Below are 22,400 nucleotides of genomic sequence, written 5' to 3'. Positions count from 1 at the left end.
TTGGTAAAGTTAGTGTGGGAGAGGTGGAAAAACTATTGTTATCCATCAATAATGATAAGCCACCAGATATAGACAACCCTGATGGGAAACTATTGAGAATGGTAGCAGACTTTATTGCCACCCCTATTTGCTAGATCTTTAACCAAAGCCTAAAGGAGTGTGTGTGTCCACAGATGTGAAAGGAAGCTAAAGTAAATTCCACTGCCTAAAAATTGAAAAGCACCCTTTGCTGGCTCTAACAGCTGCCTAATCAGTTTACTGCCTCTTCTTAGTAAACTGATGGAGAGAATTATGCTTGACCAAATACAATGCTGCTATTTTCAGAGAACAAGTTAACCACTGACTTTCAGTGTGCATATAGAGAAGGGCACTCAACTTGTACTACACTGACTCAGATGACAGATGATTGGGTTAAAACAAATGGATAATAAGATGATAGTTGGAGCTGAATTGTTAGATTTCAGTTCAGCCTTTGATGTTGTTGATCATAAACTGTTATTTAAGAAACTCACTTGCTATGGTTTTACATCACCTGCCATCACTTGGCTGGAGTTTTAATTATCCAATAGAACCCAGAGAGTGTTCTTCAATGGAAGCTTCTCTAACATCAGATATGTACAGTGCGGTGTCCCTCAGGGCAGTTGCCTTGGGCGGTTACCTTTCTCTATTTTTACAAATGGTTTGCCACTGGTCTTACACAAAACTAGAATGACTATGTATGAGGAGGATTCCACACTCTACATGTCAGCACCCAAAGCCAGTAAGCTCACTGAAATTCTAAATAAGGAGTTACAGTCAGTCTCAGAATAGGTGATTAATAATAAACTGGTCTTAAATACATCTAAAACTTAAAGCATTGTATTTGATTCAAAGCATTCTCTAAGACCTAAATCTTAACTGGAGTTGTGCATAAAAGGTGTGACCATTGAGCAAGTTGAGGAAGCTAAACTCCTAGGTATAACATTGGATGGTCAATTATCATGGCCAAGTCATATTGACAAAGTTGTTGTGAAGATGGGGAGGGGTATGTCTGTTATAAAAAGATGTTCATCGTTTTTGAGACAAAAATCAACTGTACTAGTTGTTAAGGCTCTGGTCTTGTCCCATCTTGATTACTTTCTGGTAATATGGTCAAGTGCAGCGAAGAATGACCTAGCAAAGCTGCAGTTGGCTCAAAACAGAGCAGCACGCCTTGCCCTTAACTGCACATACAGAACTAACATCAACAACATGCATGCCAGTATTTACTGGTTGAGGGTTGACGAGAGATGAACTGCTTCTCTTCTAGTTTTCATGAGAAATATTACTGTGATGAAAACTTCAGATTGTTTGCATAATAAAATAACATTCAGCTCAGACACCCATACATACTCCATAAGACATGCCACCAGGGTTCTCTTCACAGTCCCCAAGTCCAAAATGAATTCACGGCAACGCACATTGTTATACAGAGCCATGATCGCATGGAACTCCCTTCCATTTCCAATTACTCAAGCAAACAGCAAAATTACCTTTAAAAAACAGATTAAACAACATCTCATGGAACAGCGGGGACTATGTGGACTAGAGTATGTGAGCGGAGCTAGAGCGGAGCGAGGAGCGGAGTGTGCCCAATTTGACTGGAGCGCTGAACGAGATTCCCAAAGACTGGAGCATCGGCCTTCTCGCCTGCTCCAATTTTGCTACAGTAGCGCTCCAGTAGCGCTCACTTCACAAATCTGAAAAGACACGTATCCCGAAAGCATGATGGTGTATTTACTACGTGCACATGCTAAAAGAAAGGAACGAGGTGGGTAGATAACTAAGTGAGACATTGTAGAAAAGTATTTATTAACAAAAAATCTGATCTCTTAAACATTTCGTTCATTTTTGTTTTATTATCTAAACAATAGGCCATAATTGATTTTGGCCCAATAGACCTGGCATATTCCCACGTTCAAAGAGTTTTACGTTTTGATTGGGTTATTTTGCCTATAAACATTTAGGCCTACCTATAGAAAAAATAAAAAAACAACTCTGCATCTCTGCCCAGCCTGGCAAGATTGGCCAAAAGGGTGTTTAGCATCCCCAGTGGCTCTACAAGCGCAGAGAGGATATTCTCCGCTGCTGGCCTGCTCTCCAGGCACCATCACATGAGCTTGAAGCCACAGACTGGCCAAACTTGTGTTTCTAAAAATGAATTCTAAAAATGAATTCAAAGGCACTAATAACTACTTTTTCATTTAATTTGTATTTCATTCTAAGTAAGTCACAGCCTATATGTGCAATTTATACATAGACTATAATGATTTAATACAATTAAATGTTGTTCAAACACTGAGCCCTTTATGTCCCTACCAGCCTATTGTGTTACACTCACAAATGCTTCACAATTTATTTCTTTGTAGACTATAGCCTTGAAATAATTGAAATAATATAGCCTAAAGAATTCATTTCCGTTCCTTCTTAGGTTCCCTGTCTGGCTCATGACCTATTTATGCTGTTTAATATGACATGTCGCCTATTTGAAATGATGTGTGCTTCTTACATTCACCTTTTCATGTTTATTTTAATGAATGGAGCAAATTTGGAGCTGCAGTTTTTTTTTTCCTGTGGGCAGGGAGCGGATTTTAGCAGAGCTGTTGGAAAGGATGTGGGGTTGGAAAGGATGTGGGATTGGAAAGGATGTGGAGCACACTGCTCCATGAGCGATGTGCGGGATTTCCAACCGCTCAACTCCACTCACATACTCTGATGTGGACCCACACACACACACACACACACACACACACACACACACACACACACACACACACACACACACACACACAGCAGTTGAGGCTCCTCAGAGGAGGAAGGGGAGGACCATCCTCCTCAGTGAATTTCATAAAAATGTAAATTGTAAAACATTAAAAAAGTTATCCTTTTTAGATAAAACAATTGATTAAAACACACTATTTTGCAAAGAATGTCTACAGTAGCCTCAACAGCACTCTGTAGGGTAGCACCATGGTGTAGCCGGAGGACAGCTAGCTTCTGTCCATCTCTGGGTACATTGACTTCAATACAAAACCTAGGAGGCTCATGGTTCTCACCCCCTTCCATAGACTTACACAGTAAATATGACAACTTCCGGAGGACGTCCTCCAGCCTATCAGAGCTCTTGCAGCATGAACTGACATGTTGTCCACCCAATCAAAGGATCAGAGAATTAATCTAGTACTGAAAGCATAAACTACAGCTAGCTAGCACTGCAGTGTATAAAATGTGGTGAGTAGTGGGCTCAAAGAGAGAGAAAGACCATAGTTGAACAGTTTTGAACAAATTAATTTCTTCCAAAATGAAGGAGAAGCAAGAGAGAAATAGAGAGAGAGATTTGGCCATTTATCTTTTCACTTACTTAGCTAGCAAATGCAGCTAGCTAGTTTAGCCTACTGAAACACCCTGCTCAAACAGAGGGATGCTACGTTAGCTAGCTGGCTATGACTATCCAACACAACACTAGAACTCTTCCAAGTCAAGGTAAGCTTTTGGTATTACTAATTTATTGCCACCGGGGCCCGCTGGTGCTTACTGACTAATGTTACTGCATGATTGTAGCGGGTTTACTAACGCATTAGTTCTATTAGCTATGCTGACTATGATGCTACTTTAGCTAATATGGTGACAACAATGTAGCCTGTGTGTAGGGTTTGGCTTGGAAAGGTTTTTTCGCCTGGTCACATTTTTTTATTTTTATTTTATTTCACCTTTATTTAACCAGGTAAGCCAGTTGAGAACAGGTTCTCATTTACAACTGCGACCTGGCCAAGATAAAGCAAAGTAGTGCAATAAAAACAACACAGAGTTACATATGGGGTAAAAAAAACATAAAGTCAGAAATACAACAGAAAATATATATACAGTGTGTGCAAATGTAGCAAGTTATGGAGGTAAGGCAATAAATAGGCTATAGTGCAGAATAATTACAATAGTATTAACACTGGAACGCTAGATGTGCAAGAGATTATGTGCAAATAGAGATACTGGGGTGCAAAATAGCAAAATAAATAACAATATAGGGATGAGGTAGTTGGGTGGGCTAATTTCAGATGGGCTGTGTACAGGTGCAGTGATCGGTAAGGTGCTCTGACAACTGATGCTTAAAGTTATTGAGGGAGATAAGAGTCTCCAGCTTCAGAGATTTTTGCAATTCGTTCCAGTCAGCTGATACATACATACAGCTGATGTGTTGTGCATTGAAGTCCACAAGCGAAGGGACAAGGTGAGAGGAGGAGAGCGCATAAAAGGAATACAACATGGCTGCTATGAAAGTGAACTGTGTTTACGCGTGATCAGGGGTGTATTCATTCCACTGATTCTGTTGAAAAACTTTTCTTAAATGGAAGCAAACTGTTGGACTAATGATTACACCCTATATCAGCTAGATGCAGGCAAGAGTGTGCAAGGCGGTATTGAATGTCACTGTCTGTCCATGTGTCACTGTCTGTCGCCTCAAATTTGTCTCTCGACCTGTGTGCACCTACATTGTAAACTTTCATTCATAGGCTAGGTTGTAGCAACCTCATGATGGGTATAAGGGAACATTTGAGTATCATTTAGTAGCCTCAACCTATCGCTGTTACATTGAACTGGGTGAATGGAATATGAATGAGTCATCCAATATGTTGTAATAGAAATAAGGCCATGCTCATAAAAAAAATATTGTCCTCCCTCATCTTAAATGGCACTGACCGCCACTGACACACAGAGAGAGAGACACACTCTAACACACACATTATTTTTGTTGTTGTATTGTTTGTATATCGTTGTATTTTACATTTTTGTGACTGTTCTTGTCTATCAGTGTATCAGTGTTTTGTTACTTGTCATGTTATGTGTTTTTTGTGGACCCCAGGAAGAGTAGTTGATGCTTATGCAAAAGCTAATGGGGATCCAAATAAACAAATTCATAAACAAATTAACACACCCACACACACGACTCAGGAGCAAAGAATGCCCCTTACAGGTGGCATTCCCTTTTGAGCGATTCGACCTGCTTGAAGCCTGACATGAGCACATTGGATAAGTGCAAACCCAATTTCTGTACATTGCAGTTCACTCAGTTCCACTCATGTCAGATCAGTGATTACACTATAGACGGGAGGAAGAAAAGATGGGCCTATATTGAATTATGCATGAATGTATTAGCAGTTCTACACTCCAGTACGAAAAAAAAATTAAAAAATGAATGCACTCACTACTGTAAGTCGCTCTGGATAACAGCGTCTGCTAAATGACTAAAATGTAAAATGTAAATGTAATAAACATGTCTCCTGCACACACTGGCCACTAGGGAGGGCTAGTGACTATGTAATTGAGACACGCTGTTGTTCAACTCAAATACATACCTGGCCCTGAGCGGTGTGTGTGTGCGCGCATGCATGCGAGGGTGACTGATTGTGTACTACTTGGGATTGTTGCTCAACCCTCTGGAGATTTGCATAAACCGTTGTATACCTGTGTTTACCTTAGATCAGGGTTTCCCAACCCCCCCAAACTAATCATCAAGCTGTGATCATTTGAATCAGCTGTGTAGTGTTAGGGCAAAAACCAAAACGTGCACACCTTGGGGTCCCAAGGACCGATTTTGGGAAATGCTGCCTTAGAGCCTTGCTGACAATGGTCGCCAGGGGTTACCTCTACTACAGGACAGGTGGCCAATCAGAATTCACGGTGGGAGGGGCCCTTAGGGGAACGAGGAAGCAGAGCAGTTGTTTGCGGAGAAGGACGAAGTCACCCTCTGGATACTGATCTGAGGTCAGCTTTGTGTTTTCTCCCTCGTGGTTGTTTTGAGGGTTTGAGGACGTTAAGCTGAACCTATATCTGTGCCAAAGGGCATCCTCTAACCGGAGTTTGTTTTATGTCACAGGAGGGGAAAAAACTGTTTCCTGTTCTCAGCTTTGTCAGGACTGTACCAGCTGCTACACACACACACAGACACAGCACAGCAGGAACATACAACAGAAGGTAAGCGCACTGCTCCTATCATAGAGCAGAGGAGATAATAGACATGCTTGTTGACGATTTTACAAAGATAATGCTATTGTGTTAATAAGAGGAGGCGGGTCTGTGTAGTACAGGGGTGTCAAACTCATTCCGCGGAGTGTCTGAAAGGTTTTTCCTTTCAATTAACACGTAGACAACCAGGTGAGGGGAGTTCCTTACTAATGAGTGACCTTAATCAATCAAGTACAAGGGTGGAGCGATAACCCGCAGACACTCGGCCCTCCGTGGAATGAGTTTGACACATGTGGCGTAGTAGCTTGAGGCTGAACTGAAAGTGAAAGTGTTTAGTGCTCTACAGTTAAGCATAGCAGAAACCCCAAATCTGAGGTTGTGGGTTTGGCATGATCCATGTATTATTGAGAATACATCATTTAAGTCAGTGTTATTATCTTGTATCTGTTTGTTTGGCTTTAGAGTATGTACATAAAGTATCCAGGCACCTGTGATTTTGTAGATTATAAACATATATATTGAAAAAATATATAAATGCTACAGTCAATTGACAAATTCATTAGGCCCTAAAATATGGATTTCACATGACTGGGAATACAGATATGCATCTGTTGGTCACAGATACCTGGAAAAAAAAATGGGCCACACAATGGGCCTCAGGATCTCGTCACGGTATTTTTGTGCATTCAAATTGCCATAGATAAAATGCAATTGTGTTCGTTGTCCGTAGCTTATGCCTGCCCATACCATAACCTCACTGCCACCATGGGGCACTCTGTTCACAACATTGACATCAGCAAACTGCTCGCCCACACGATGCCATACACAAGGTCTGCGGTTATGAGGCCGGTTGGACGTACTGCCAAATTCTCTAAAATGACTTGGAGGTGGCTTATGGTAGAGAAATGAACATTCAATTCTCTGGCAACAGCTCTGGTGGACATTCCTGCAGTCAGCATGCCAATTGCACACTCCCTCAAAACTTGAGACATCTGTGGCATTGTGTTGTGTGACAAAACTTCACATTTTAGAGTGGCCTTTTATTGTCCCCAGCACAAGGTGCACCTGTGTAATGATCATACTGTTTAATTAGCTTCTTGATATGCCACACCTGTCAGGTGGATGGATTATCTTGGCAAATGAGAAATGCTCACTAACAGGGATGTAAACAAATTTGTGCACAACATTTAAGAGAAATAAGCTTTTTGTGCATATGGAACATTTCTGGGATCTTTTATTTCAGCTCATGAAACATGGAACCAACACTTTACATGCTGCGTTTATATTTTTGTTCAGTGTATATGCGAGCAAGCACACACACATTCACACACCCATACCTCCACGCACACGTGCACACAAACACACACAAGTCATACACAGAAAGGGGGGTGCGATTTTAAGCTCACCAAAACACAGCTGCTGTGTTATTCAGAATAACCCCTTAATTCCTCCATGTTAGATTGGCCAGGCCCGGTCACCCCGGGCAACAGGGGAAGCTTATCAGCTCCTCTCCCTATTCCCCTACCAGCCTGGTCTAATTCACAATGCTCTTTGTATACACACTCACTCACACACACACACACACACACACACACACACACACACACACACACACACACACTCACAAACAGGACAGCGAGTGTGTTATGGAGCTTATCACTGTCCCTAAGGGCCTGGCAGCAACTTCACAGGCTCAGATCACATGACTGAAGCCACAGACACCAACGCATGTGATGGATGAACCTCTAGATGGACTGTGTCTGTCCCAAATAGTTTTAAAAACCTCCTCTCGTCACCATTGTGCAGGGGATGAGACAAGGAGTCATTTAACAATATTGGGAAATAGACAGGACACAGAGAACATGGGGAAGCGTTAACGACAACCCAACATTCAAAACAACCATAATACAAGATGGCAGCCTGGCAGACCTACAATGGAACATTGGTCTCCGTGGTGACAGCTGTTCCAGCATTGTGTTTGGCTCCCTCCCACTCTCTCAGGAGGAAGTGGAGCCCACAGAATGGGTTGTGCTTCCTGTGCGATAACAGCCTCAGTCGCATCTTGCTCTCTCAGCCGCACACGCTATGGAAGCAACAACACATATAGTAACATATCTGCTGAACAGGCAAAACAGAAAATACTGGCATTGAAAATGCATCGGCATGAACATAGCATGCATGATGTCTGACCTTTGAGCAGCTCTTAGGCTGTCTCAAGGGAAGTCTCCCCTCTCTAATGGGTTAAGGATAGAGTGGGAGGAGCTCAGGTAAACACAGGTGTGTAGCACAACAACTGTCATCATGGTGCATGTTACCCGGATGTGGTTGTTGAGAGAGAGAGAGAGAGAGAGAGAGAGATCATGGTAGGCCAGCAACAGCAAAACAGGATTTTCTTGTGCTAACAGCAGTCAGTAACTGCCTGAAGAGAGGAGCACAGGTGAGTAAAAGAGTGGAGAGAAAATATTAGTGACTGAGTGAACAAATAGAGAGGTGGAGGAGGTGGAGGAGAGCGGGGTAAACCCCCAGCATAAAGGAGTGTGTGTAAATGTTATGTTATCCTATCTAACTGACAGCAAGGACAAGGCCTTAAACTCAGAGAGGACAGGGCTGGGCTGGGTTGCTGTTGGGGGTTGATATTTTTCAGTCACAGTGATGATGGTGTTGGGTCATTGAAAAGAGTGCGTTTTGGGTCCCTTTGATATTTTAAGTAGCAGTTGTGCACCAATATTGCATTTTAAAAGCCTGTTATATTACATTTAATGCCCTTTTAAATAGACAACATGGAAAATTCAATCAATCTGATTTTTTTTTATATGAATAAAGACTTGCTAAAGTGCCCAAATTCATGTCCCTCTATGCACCCTCTTCTAGGAAGATTTTAACCCATTTAAACCCCAAAATGTATCCTCGTTTTCCCAACCATTGTAAAGCCCTAGTTATTTTGTTGCTTTTACAAAGTGTCAAGAAATGTTTTTATTTCATGTGATTAGTGTGATTCATGTGATCTATTTAAGTCTGTTCCTCATTTTAAGGTCAACCCTGTTACGTGAACTGAACTCTCATTTTAATATGGTGAGACTATTTCTTTTTTTTAAATAATCTAAAGAAACATTGTCAAATCATAGTGTAAAGGTTTTGTGGTGGAAAACTGAGCAGGTCGATCATAACACGGCAACTGTGGTTATTTTCTTTTTAAGCTTGCATTCAATTGCCCCACCCTGTTGCACACAACAAGCATCCATTTCCCCTGTCACAAGGGGATTTATGGCTGATCTAAAGAGCCTCTGAACACACCGATTGGCACGTGTGTGTTTCTGTTGCTCATTAGAAAAACAAGATTTCAGTCTTGGTGGTGTGTTTCCTGACCGATTCCGGGTTTGGTTAATGATGTTTGTCCCCCATGAGACACTATAGACATGGAAGCCTATTTCACTTCCTCAAAATCCTCAGAATGAATCTAGATAACTCAATAAATCTGTAATTAATTTTGACATTTTTGCAGAGGATGTTTTAGTTACGCAATTTTACTAAGGGGTTTGGTGCAGTATTTCTCAAATTCAAAAATGCGTGATCTGTTGTCTTATGTAAACGAAGTCGGAGCTACTGGGGAGGGCTGTCTCTAGCTATGTTTCCACAACCTTGTCCAGTGATTTTTTGTTGTTGTTGACATTTAGAAAGTTTGCATAGAAAATACATGCAACAATTGTCTGCTAGGGTGAGTTTCAATTGATCCATCTCTTGTCGATGAAGACAGCTGGACATAATGATGTCATGCCTTAAAAAATACACTTTTTCGCAAAAACCTACAGTGTCGAATAAAAATGTATTGGTTGAAGTGTTTCCATTACCCATTTAGGCAAATTGTGCATTAATAAATTGCCGACAGCCTATATGCCTTCCCACATATCTGTTTCATGTCTCAGGTAGCCTGCGAAAGCCAGCATGGATTAAATGCAATAATTGACTAATATTTGCCATATTCTAATAATTATACATTTACATTTAGCAGACGCTCTTATCCAGAGCGACTTACAGTTAGTGAGTTCATACATTTTAATACTGGCCCCCCGTGGGAAACGAACCCACAACCCTGGCGTTGCAAGCGCCATGCTCTACCAACTGAGCTACAGGGGACTAGTCTACACTGTATTTCTGACCAATTTGATGCCATTTTAATGGACAAAAAAATATATATATATTATAATGTGCCAGCATATCGCCACGGTCCCTGCCATGGTGAAACTTGCATTCCTGTAGATTTAACATAATTGAATGGTGAAACTTGCCAGCCAACCAGATAAGCAAGGCCAAGCAATTCAGGCATTCTTGAACGTCAGGACAATCCCTGTCCTACAAAGAAAAATACATTTTTTGTAGAATTTTTATTTATTTTGCAAGCAGTAGGCATTTATAATTAAATATGGAGTGGAGCTTATAGTTCCGTGGTTATCCTACATCACGTGCCTGGCATACTTTCAAAAGTATTTGCCAATCATCATTTATTCAAAAAACACGGTTTCCACCATCATTTGTTGCAATAAACAAAGTTAGACAAAATAAAAATCCACCACTGTCGAATGGATAAAAATGTTGTCGATCTGTAAAAAAATTCTCCTATATCTGCCGTTTCCATTACACGTCCTAAAAAATGTTTTTTGCCACATTGCTTTTGTTGAATAAACCTGGGTCAGTGGAAACCTGCCTACTGTCAAAACCTGGGTCAGTGGAAACCTGCCTACTGTCAATGCTATTGCATAAAGCGCAATCACTGCAGCTGTTCACCCAATGTTAGTGGATAAATGGACATCGTCAAATCAAAACGCAACCTTCATTTACCTGTTGTGACGCATGGATATTCCATACTACATTTTAGATGAGACTGACTTTATGACCAAAATTATCCAATTTATACTTTCTAGTCAATTTTGACACAAGAATAACTGTTTCTGACTTGAATCGATGCCACATAAGTAGTTTTCAAAGGGATTTGTTGCTTTTTAAAGGCAGTCGCTCTTTAAGATGAAATCATCAACCCTGTTAGGGTATACCCTGTTACTTTATTTGGCACTTAATAGGCACTTACTGTAGTAATTATTTTATTTACGTCTTGAGATGGGAAAACCTGTTTTTCAAGTTGAGCATGTGCTCTTTATGACAGACAGAATGTTAAAATTAGGTGAAATAAAACAGCTATTTTTTTCACCAAATTACACTACCCAAAGGTACTGAATTGGTGGAACAACCCTGTTATTATGATGTAGGAGCGATGGACGAAGATGTAGGCTTGTCAGATGTAGGTTTTTCAGTCTTGTTTGTTATCGATACATGTTTGTAACGCAACAATCCCTTATGAGAGTCTGTCTAGAAAATGTACATAACAGTCTTTGTGGGGATGTGAAGAAATCCTAATAAGATTAAACAGATGTCAAAAACACAGTCAATCATTACCTAGCACCTTTTGTGATTCCACCACCCCTTCTCTCTGTAGTAATGTAACTCTGTGTCTGTCTGTTGGCTCTGTGCTTATCTCTCATATTAAGTATTCCAAACACATTCCTGGCATGCCTGCCCTGACCAGAGGGAAAGCACCATATCTCAGAATGAGGAGTTTCCCCTCCCTTCAAACTGAGACACACACACACACACACACACGCGTCAGGGTGACCTGGCACAGTGTATGGATGACACACACCCTAATGCAGGTGTACATTGTCCGACGTGAGCATTAGGTGCTCTGAGCAGGCACAGTTGCAATTTTTTCCCTCCCTCCCCCATAGACACACACTCATGACGCAGTCTGGAAGCTTCTTTCCTGTTGCTGGTTTGGCCTCTTTAGAGGGGGAGATAAGAAAGCAGTGCTCGCGAGCGCAAGAGAGAGAGAGAGAGAGAGAGAGAGAGCAGAGGGTCTGTGTGGCAGAATAGTGTGATAAGAGGAATAAGAATATAAACAGTTGATTGTTATAAAAGGCCTTGGCTCAGCTTGACAGAGGACAGTGTTTTTGCCCTGGGTCTCACTGACAGACTGAACCCACAGACTGTTGTTCTGCCAACAGAGTTTATAGAGCCCTGATCATGTGGTTCTGTTCACTGTCTGCACTTTGATCAGAAAATGTGGCTTATGTAGGCTACAAGTAGAGTTATCATGCCCTGAAGAGACTTCTCTAATGTAATCTCTCTCTCTCTTTCTCTCCTCTCTCCTCCCTCCCTCCCTCCCTCCCTCCCGCTACCCTCTCCCACCACCAGTCTCTCTCTGTTCCCTTTTCTCAGGTTGAGACCACAGGACTGTTGGCGGCCTCCACTTCATCGAGGGTAGAAACTGAGAACGAGAAACAAGTAACTGTTTCTCCCTACAACTTCTCTGTCTCTGCTCCTGTTCAGCATCTCATCTATGGAACATCTACTGAGGACTCCTACAGGATATTGCCTCAACAATTTAACCAACTAGCCAAGCCAACACTCACTCTTCTGAGAGGTTAAGCCACTGCGTTGGAGTGAGGAACAAGTTACTAGCCAGCTATTTATCTGAAGTGACTTTCATTTAGACCGTTTAGTCACTGTGCTGTTATTCAGGCATGCAGTTAAGAGTGACTGATCCTCAGGAGGACCTGTGAGAAACGGACGGGGGGAAGCTTTTGATACAACTCTCTCTGCTCTGGAACTTCTGGAACACAGAACCTGTGATTTGACACCTGTAACTTTGATCCGGTGCTCTGGAACCTAGAATTTAGAACGTGTTGTGTGAAACTGTTGGACATCTGATGTGGAATGCTGGGATGATGACATCGTAGACCTGTTATTGGAGTATTCTGGGATGTCTTCCATGCTGCAGCAGACGGAACTAATCTTTGAGTTCGCCAGTGACCACGTGAACAATGGACTACAGGTGGGAACGACCGTGTGTGTGCACGCCAACAGATAAAGCATCAAAGCCTCCTCAAAAATCACACGGCAATGTAGAACCACTTGGGAAATAAAATATCAAAGTGCAGACAAGCTGTATTGAATCCAGAGATATAATCTACATGTACAGTAGCCAAGTATAACATGATGATGAAGTCAGCCATAGTTATTGATACATCAGCACCAATTTACATTGGAAACATACTGACCTATTTAAAATAGGAACAGTGAAAGTAGTCCTCTCACTCACACAACTCTTAAGTTTGCTCCCGAGTGGCGCAGCGGTCTAAGGCACTACATCTCAATGCTTGAGGCGTGTGGTTCGACTCCAGGCTGTATCACAACCGGCCGTGATTGGGAGTCCCATAGGGTGGTGCACAATTGGCCCAGCGTCGTCCGGGTTTGGCCGGTTTTAGGCCGTCATTGTAAATAAGAATTTGTTCTTAACTGACTTGCCTAGTTAAATAACGTTTTTTTGTGTGTTTTTTTCAAGTTAACACCCTAAAGTCTAGCCTCACTGTATGTCAGTGTACAACCTCTGCCAAGACTTTGGAACCTTATGGCACAGATTTTAGTACCCTTCCCATTTAACTGCAGAGTTGCTGGTTCAAGCCCTACCTTGGCTGTTGTCTTACAATATCAAACACTAGATATTGGAAATGATTAAATAAAGCATTGGATAGAATGTAAAATAACTGAATTGAAGTGAGTGACAGATAATTTGTCCCTGTGTGTTGCAGCTGGATGAGCACTTGGCCTATCCTGCAGTGATAGTGGAGCAGATCCCACACTCCCACCTGCTCTCCTACGCAGGCCTGGCCTGTGAGCAGACACACACAGAAGACCACCTGCTAACAACAGGTAACAACACACACACACACTTACCCTGTTGTTCTAATGAAGGCAAGGGGAAATCTGGGGTTGAGCTGCTTTGCCTTCTTGGCGTAGCCAACAGCACATGTAGACAGAAACAGACACACACTCAGACATAGTTTTGTAGTACTTTAGGAGGGTTACAGTGGGGGAAAAAAGGATTTAGTCAGCCACCAATTGTGCAAGTTCTCCCACTTAAAAAGATGAGAGAGGCCTGTAATTTTCATCATAGGTACACGTCAATTATGACAGACAAATTGAGAAGAAAAAAATCCAGAAAATCACATTGTAGGATTTTTAATGAATTTATTTGCAAATTATGGTGGAAAATAAGTATTTGGTCACCTACAAACAAGCAAGATTTCTGGCTCTCACAGACCTGTAACTTCTTCTTTAAGAGGCTCCTCTGTCCTCCACTCATTACCTGTATTAATGGCACCTGTTTGAACTTGTTATCAGTATAAAAGACACCTGTCCACAACCTCAAACAGTCACACTCCAAACTCCACTATGGCCAAGACCAAAGAGCTGTCAAAGGACACCAGAAACAAAATTGTAGACCTGCACCAGGCTGGGAAGACTGAATCTGCAATAGGTAAGCAGCTTGGTTTGAAGAAATCAACTGTGGGAGCAATTATTAGGAAATGGAAGACATACAAGACCACTGATAATCTCCCTCGATCTGGGGCTCCATGCAAGATCTCACCCCGTGGGTCAAAATGATCACAAGAACAGTGAGCAAAAATCCCAGAACCACACGGGGGGACCTAGTGAATGACCTGCAGAGAGCTGGGACCAAAGTAACAAAGCCTACCATCAGTAACACACTACGCCTCCAGGGACTCAAATCCTGCAGTGCCAGACGTGTCCCCCTGCTTAAGCCAGTACATGTCCAGGCCCATCTGAAGTTTGCTAGAGTGCATTTGGATGATCCAGAAGAGGATTGGGAGAATGTCATATGGTCAGATGAAACCAAAATATAACTTTTTGGTAAAAACTCAACTCGTCGTGTTTGGAGGACAAAGAATGCTGAGTTGCATCCAAAGAACACCATACCTACTGTGAAGCATGGGGGTGGAAACATGATGCTTTGGGGCTGTTTTTCTGCAAAGGGACCAGGACGACTGATCCGTGTAAAGGAAAGAATGAATGGGGCCATGTATCGTGAGATTTTGAGTGAAAACCTCCTTCCATCAGCAAGGGCATTGAAGATGAAACGTGGCTGGGTCTTTCAGCATGACAATGATCCCAAACACACCGCCCGGCCAACGAAGGAGTGGCTTCGTAAGAAGCATTTCAAGGTCCTGGAGTGGCCTACCCAGTCTCCAGATCTCAACCCCATAGAAAATCTTTAGAGGGAGTTGAAAGTCTGTGTTGCCCAGCAACAGCCCCAAAATATCACTGCTCTAGAGGAGATCTGCATGGAGGAATGGGCCAAAATACCAGCAACAGTGTGTGAAAACCTTGTGAAGACTTACAGAAAACGTTTGACCTGTGTCATTGCCAACAAAGGGTATATAACAAAGTATTGAGAAACTTTTGTTACTGACCAAATACTTATTTTCCACCATAATTTGCAAATAAATTCATAAAAAATCCTACAATGTGAAATTCTGGAGAAAAAAAATCTCATTTTGTCTGTCATAGTTGACGTGTACCTATGATGAAAATTACAGGCCTCTCTCATCTTTTTAAGTGGGAGAACTTGCACAATTGGTGGCTGACTAAATACTTTTTTCCCCCACTATACGTTCAGGTAAGATAATGGTGGTTAGGGGTCTGACTTACAGGTGTCGTTTTTCAGTATAGCCGGGGGCGTAGGCTCCAAGGATTCATTCAGCTCCTTCGAGAAAATGTCAGTGTAAAACAGGAGGGTGATATGCACATCCTAAACTGTGCTGGGCAAAAACAAATATGATCCAGCTTTGTGCAGTCAGTCAGTACATTCAGGTGGTTAGCCGGTTAGCTTGCTATGGTAGAAAGCTTAGCTAGCACACTAGCTACTTCGACTAAAAACGATCTGCTGTGTTTATAGCACATATCCCTACTGGAGTTTAACAACAGAGCAGTTTCAGTCCAAAATACTGTAGTTTAGTACTGTGGCTAACATAGCTAACTTAGCGTCTATATAATGAGGCATTAAGAAAGAATACCCTAGCTGGGTCAATCCTACAATGCGGTGCCTTTTCTGTCCCCAAGAAATATCACTTCTTATTTAGTGTAAAATTTGGATTTTAAATATAAGGTCGGGTGTGCTTTACCTTAAAAACACAAAAATATAGATCTTGAAAGGGAATGTTATGCATTTTGAAGACTTTTTTTTGCGTTTTTGCCATGTCCCCGGGTGTTATTCATCAACTTCCACGATAAATATAAGCCATAAAATAATACAATCTTTCTTCATAATTTTATAGAGCTAGTTAAATTCTCTCATCAATAACAATATTTTTTCCATGATTATTGCATTTATTATTATTTTATTTCAGATTTTCTGTGTCCCTGATATCACTTTCCACCCTGTTAGTTTGTTGCAATTCTCCATTTAAGAAAACAACCCCTTCCCACAATGACACCACATTCAGGAAGTGTGGGGTATCTGTACTTAACTTCACTATTTATATTTTTGACTACTTTTACTTTTACTCCACTACATTCCTAAAGAAAATATGTACTTTTTACTCCCATACATTTTCCCTGACACCAAAAAGTACTTGTTACATTTAGAATGCTCAGGCAGGACAGAATTATTGTCCAATTCATTCACCTATCAATATAACACATAGTCATTCTAACTGCCTCTGATCTGGTGGACTCACTAAACACAAATACTGCGTTTCTAAATGATGCCTGAGTGTTGGCGTGTGCCCGTCTGGTTTGCTTAATATAAGGAATTTAATGTATAGCATTTACTTTTACTCAATAAAGACAATTGAGTATTTTTTCCACCACCAGATACTTTAAAACTTTTACTCAAGTAGTATTTTACTGGGTGACTTTTACTTTTAGTTGCGCCATTTTCTATTAAGCTATCTTTACTTTTACTCAAGTATAACAATTGAGTACTTTTCCCATCACTGTCTCTTTCCATGTTTGATGTTGTTAGTCTGTATGTCCCATTCATAAATGTCCACCCTGTTAGGCTAAATTATAGAGAAAATTAACCAAATTTCAAAATGTTAAAATATATGTTTGATAGAGAAGTTAAAATCCTGTTCAAGTGTTCACCATTATGCTAGCTCAATCTTGCTCACTCACAGAGCTATGGCTAATTTTAGGCTCCAAATTTCCACCCTGTTAGGTTCCACCCTGTTATTATGCACTTAACAGGTTGGAAAATGCACCTAAAAAAATGTGCCTGAGCTTGACCAATATGTTTCTGAAAGTCAAATGTCCTTTTACTGAGAGAATAAATGTTTTCTTTAATACAGTGAGGGAAAAAAGTATTTGAACCCCTGCTGATTTTGTACGTTTGCCCACTGACAAAGAAATGATCAGTCTATAATTTTAATGGTAGGTTTATTTGAACAGTGAGAGACAGAATAACAACAAAAAAATCCAGAAAAACGCATGTCAAAAATGTTATAAATTGATTAGCTTTTTTTTTTCTTGAAAGTAATGATTTAGTGGCGAGGATCTTAATCTATGCAAGTAAGTGTGTAGTCAATTGGTTTTGTAGCTTCACTTGTCTACTTTCTAGCAAGTTAGCTAACTTTAGCTAGCTAATTTAGCAACTAGCTAGTTCCTTTTTTATTTTCTACTGTTAGCTCTCTGTCAATCGTTCAGCCATGGCCTGTTAACATTATTATGACCATCTCTGTTTAAGCTCGATTTGCTAGCTAGCGAATATACAGTTAGACTTTTGTTGTGATAGAAAGCAGTAGAGGCTGCTGAGCGGAGGAAGGCTCATAATAATGGCTGGAACGCAGCGAATGGAATGGCATCAAACACAGTGAAACCATGTATTTGGTTTATTTGATACCATTCCACTGATTCCGCTCCAGGCATTACCATGAGCCCGTCTGCCCCAATTAATGTGCCACCAACCTCCTGTGATAGAAAGGCTGCTAGGCTAGCTAACAGTGTAGTAGCTAGATAGCCCCCTTGTTTACTCCCGCTGTCCCATCACTAGGGATAGGCCTACAGACAGAGCCATGATGTCATGCTGACGCATTACCCCGTCTCTGTCGATAATAATCTCCCCTTGTCTCTCTCTACATATCTTCCCTTTATCCCAACCCCTCTCCTATCTCTCCCCTCCCTCACTCGCCCCTCTCTCTCTCCAGTGGAGGACAGTGAGAGTGGAGATGAGGAAACCATGGAAACACTGGTGGCAGCTGAGACTCTCCTCAACATGGACTCCCCTGACTCCCTCTCTCTGGACCAACAGCACTACAGTGAGACACACACACACACACACACACACACACACACACAGCTAGTTTAAGTGAGTAGCTCAGTGAGTAACTTGTCTTGACTCTGACTCAGTCTTTGCATAAACAAATCTAACTGGGTTTTGAGCTTGTTGTCTACCATCACAATGGCCACGTTCAGTTGCCAAACGTTGTCGAACGTTGCAGATAGAAATTCCATGAATAGAGCTGATATGATCCCTTATTATACATGTCAGAGGCATGTTTTTCTACATAGCCTATTTCTATTGGAACGTTCCAAAACATTGCATCCTGCTGAACGCGCCCCAGGTTTCTTTGGATCACTCCCTAGTGCAAACAAGCATCTATATTTCTGCTCTGCTTGGAGCAGATGTATTCATCCTGTTCTCATATATAATCTGATTGTCTCCTTGTAGACTCATTAATTACACTGTAACCCCTAACAGTGTGTTTGTCTCCTCCCCTCTAGCCCAGCTGTATGTCCCCTCCCTGGGTGATGTCATCACGTCGCCCATTACCCACCAGTTGACGGTGTCAGCGGAGGGCCTTGTGGGAGCTCTGGGCCATCCCCAGTGGGTCACGCTGCAGAGGGAGACTGTTGCCGAGCAACCAAAGAAGAAGAGAGGTTAATTCGTCATTTTACTGATGTCATTATCTGGCCATGCTTTCGAACTATAAATTGTAATCAGAACCACAACCTTAGTTCGTATGCCTGCTCATCAGTTTTGACAATATTTTGACAATGTCAAAGATCTCATTGTGACATAACAACTACTCTGTTATGAGTTTTAGGTAAGAAATCCAAAAGGCCTGAATCCCCCACACCGGACATCACATTCAAGAGGGGCAAATACAGCAAAGGTACACACTAAATGACTGTATATGAATGGGCAAAGCTATCGATCACGTGACACCATTCATGTGGTCCTCTGTAGCTCAGCTGGTAGAGCACGGCGCTTGTAATGCCAAGGTAGTGGGTTCGATCCCCGGGACCACCCATACACAAAAATGTATGCACGCATGACTGTAAGTCGCTTTGGATAAAAGCGTCTGCTAAATGGCATATTATATTATATTATTATTATTTCTATGTGAAGACTTAATAGCGCATTTGAAGCCAAGGAAGTCTCATGCATACACAACGGTTATTGCTATTCGGAATCCCTGGGACGTCCATACCCCATTTGAAGTTGACATTTAAAATGGTAAGGGTTGTGGTTAGGTAAGGTTAGGGTTTAGGATAGGGATGTCCCAAGGACCCCGGATAGCACTAACCGATGCATAACATACACAGTTTTTAGCTACTCCGGAAAGTGACTTTGCAGTCTAGCTCAGTGCTGCCCCCTCTTATTGAGTATCTCAAGTTGAAGGCCGACTGGGGTACTGCAGGCTGCCATTAGCAACTAAATTACCCTTATAACTTCTACTGTATGTGATTTAAAAATAATCGGTTCAAGGACATACATCTGGTGTAGTAAAAGCAATTATTGGTTCCATGATTGTCTTAAAACAAATACAATATTTACACGAAGAATGACCATGAAGATTGCCATTTTCCCATTCACTATAATGGGGATCCTGTTTTCTGCAAACAATGCCTGCAGTACCGCGGTCGGCCTTGAACTTTGTGGTTTCAATGAGAGGAGGCGGTCGTTCTCCCCTGGTACATACACACAAACAGACACAGACACACACTCCATCTCACCTCTCCCTCACCTGTGTTTCAGGTAACACTATGTTCTTGTGGCAGTTCCTGATTGAGCTTCTCCAGGACAGACAGGCCTGCCCACGTTACATCAAATGGACCAATCGGCATGCAGGGATCTTTAAGCTGGTCAACTCCAAGGCCGTGGCCAGACTCTGGGGCAAACACAAGAACAAACCAGACATGAACTATGAGACCATGGGCCGAGCACTCAGGTACGCTGTAGTTACATTGCTGTAGTTACATTACTTACATTGCAATAATAATAACTTAACTTCCAGTCAGTGTCCCTGCAAGTGTGTGTGTATCAAAGCTGTCCTCTCTCTGTCCCTGACAGGTACTACTACCAGCGTGGGATTCTGAACAAGGTGGAGGGTCAGAGGCTGGTCTACCAGTTTGCCTCTCTGCCCAAAGACATGATCTTCATCAGCGACGACGAAGACCAGGAGGACCAAGACAATCATGAGGAAGAAGATGATGATGATGAAGGAGACCCAGAGGACAGCCCGCCCTCCAGCGACCAATCCCTGGACGATTTAGGGTCCTACGAGCATTCTTTCCTTCCCCCTCCCCAGGCTACCGGAGGGTACCATATGCCCAGACAGACCAGCACAGGTCCAGCAGCAGCCCAGCGGCACCGACCCGGCCCAAAACCCAAGACCCGATCCCCAGCTCTATCCCTAGCCCATCGCAGGACAGTCCTCCGGCCACCGGGGGGCAGTCTGATCCAGCAGCAGCATCTGCCTATAGTCTCAGCTGAGATGCTGCGGACCTTGCAGAACGTGCAGTCTCTGCAGCCTGGTCAGCATGGGTCGGTCTTCAGAACTGCTCAGCTGCTGGGGAGTCTGTGTGAGAGACAGGCTGCTAGTGCAGGACAGACCACCAGTCAGATAGTGACTCTGCAGTTACAGCCCCTGTCCTTCCCTGTCAAGCAGGAGGAGCTAGAGGTTAAGCCGGAGGAGGACCCAGACTCAGGACTGATTGTGGAGTAGGATGCCCCGAGACATCTGGTCAGTATCGGCCTGTCATTGCCTCGTCGTCAAGACGACTGCAGAAGACAATGATTGAAAAGGGAGACCTCAGAGAAATATGTTGGACAGTTATGATGAAAATGTGATATATTTTACAGATGTTACAGACCTGGATGGTCTTTGTCTCTCGCTCTTACATTCCCTTATGCACCAGAGCCATCCTTAAAGAGAGTTAACCAAACTGTCTTCCATGTTGGCACCAAACACTCCATGTCGATAACATTCCTAATTGGCATTCTAACTAGAATGTAATTGTCTTAGAACTCTTGGTACCAACATGGTGGACATTCTTATTGCCGACCAAAGACATGCACTGGAATCTACAGCCTTGCTGCAGAGCATCCTCTGTCTCTGTTTGCAATTCAACTCCACTGTTCTTGTTCTCTCTATGCTCTTTGCTCTGCCATGACCAGCGCTTTGCGCTGTTAACTTTTCATGTACTATTTCTTTATCCCCACTCTCTCCCCTACCAAAGTGCCTCAAATATTCAAATAATTATTTTCCAGCTTTCACCAAAGACAGTCTTAATCTGTAGCACGCTAGCTACCACATATTGCTCCTTAACATTCTTATTTATGTGTGTCACTTGTTGATCTTCAACATAAACACACTCTCACACTGTCACCCACACCAGTAGAAGACCCACCATCAGTGCTTGAGGTAAACGTGTCCTAGTCGACATGCTCAGGGAGAACATTCCATAGAGATTATTATGAATGTTAGACTCGCACACATCGCACCGAATGTGTCTCTAGCGTTTGTCGGCAGATCATTCAGCGTGCTGTGTTGTAGGAACCACCCGCTGTAGATGTCTGACTGCCTACATTTTCCACACGATTCTACATGTAAAATCGGAAATGATGTTCAGAGGTGCTAAGTACTCTCGGCCAGCAACCACTACTGGTGTGTCTGCGACCTTAAATTTTACAGGCTTTTGGTTACATTCATACTGAGTAGAGTAGAGAATAAAAAATACAAATCAAAAGGGATTTTCCATTTCATTTTTTACAGCAGTACTGTTGGCTTTACTGCTTCTTAATCTCCATGTTGACATGGCGGATGACTATCAATGATGAGGACTGAATGATAAAACTTCTCTCACACTTTTAAGAGAGAGTGAACTTACGTCTGCCAGAGTTGGTAGTTGCCCAATGACACTGATCTAAGGTTTTCCTGGTCATCATTTGGGGACGGTAAGCTGATCCTAGATCTACCCCTATGGGCAACTCCTACCTGGAGCCCTTCTGCCAGCAATCCTGTTAGCATTCCTGATATGCTGCAGTAGTTATACATGTGCTTTCTTAGACCATAGATGCCTTGATATATAAATATACATTACTGGTCAAAAGTTTTAGAACACCTACTCATTCAAGGCTTTTTCTTTATTTTTAAAAATGTCTACATTGTAGATGAAAGACATCAACTATTAAATAACACATATGGAATCATGTAGTAACCACAAAAGTGTTAAACAAATCAAGATATTTTATATTTGAGATTCTTCAAATAGCCAACCTTTGC

General features: G+C 42.2%; 1 protein-coding gene across 1 annotated transcript; it reads left to right on the top strand.

Annotated features, from left to right (window-relative positions):
* Window positions 1–5,756: 5,756 nt before the first annotated feature.
* On the top strand, window positions 5,757–22,347 carry LOC121535664 (ETS-related transcription factor Elf-1). The gene is made up of 8 exons (XM_041842916.2): window positions 5,757–5,988; window positions 12,223–12,862; window positions 13,620–13,740; window positions 18,036–18,146; window positions 18,613–18,768; window positions 18,936–19,004; window positions 19,871–20,063; window positions 20,186–22,347. Exons 2-8 carry the CDS (start codon window positions 12,791–12,793, stop codon window positions 20,838–20,840), a joined length of 1,377 nt encoding a protein of 458 aa, XP_041698850.2. The 5' UTR covers window positions 5,757–5,988; window positions 12,223–12,790; the 3' UTR covers window positions 20,841–22,347.
* The last annotated feature ends 53 nt before the right edge of the window (window positions 22,348–22,400 follow it).

This window comes from Coregonus clupeaformis, chromosome 21, assembly GCF_020615455.1.
Source record: "Coregonus clupeaformis isolate EN_2021a chromosome 21, ASM2061545v1, whole genome shotgun sequence".
NCBI classification, from domain to species: Eukaryota; Metazoa; Chordata; class Actinopteri; order Salmoniformes; family Salmonidae; genus Coregonus; species Coregonus clupeaformis.
Note: the sequence above shows the minus strand (reverse complement) of the source record. Positions and strands in the feature narration are given on the sequence as shown.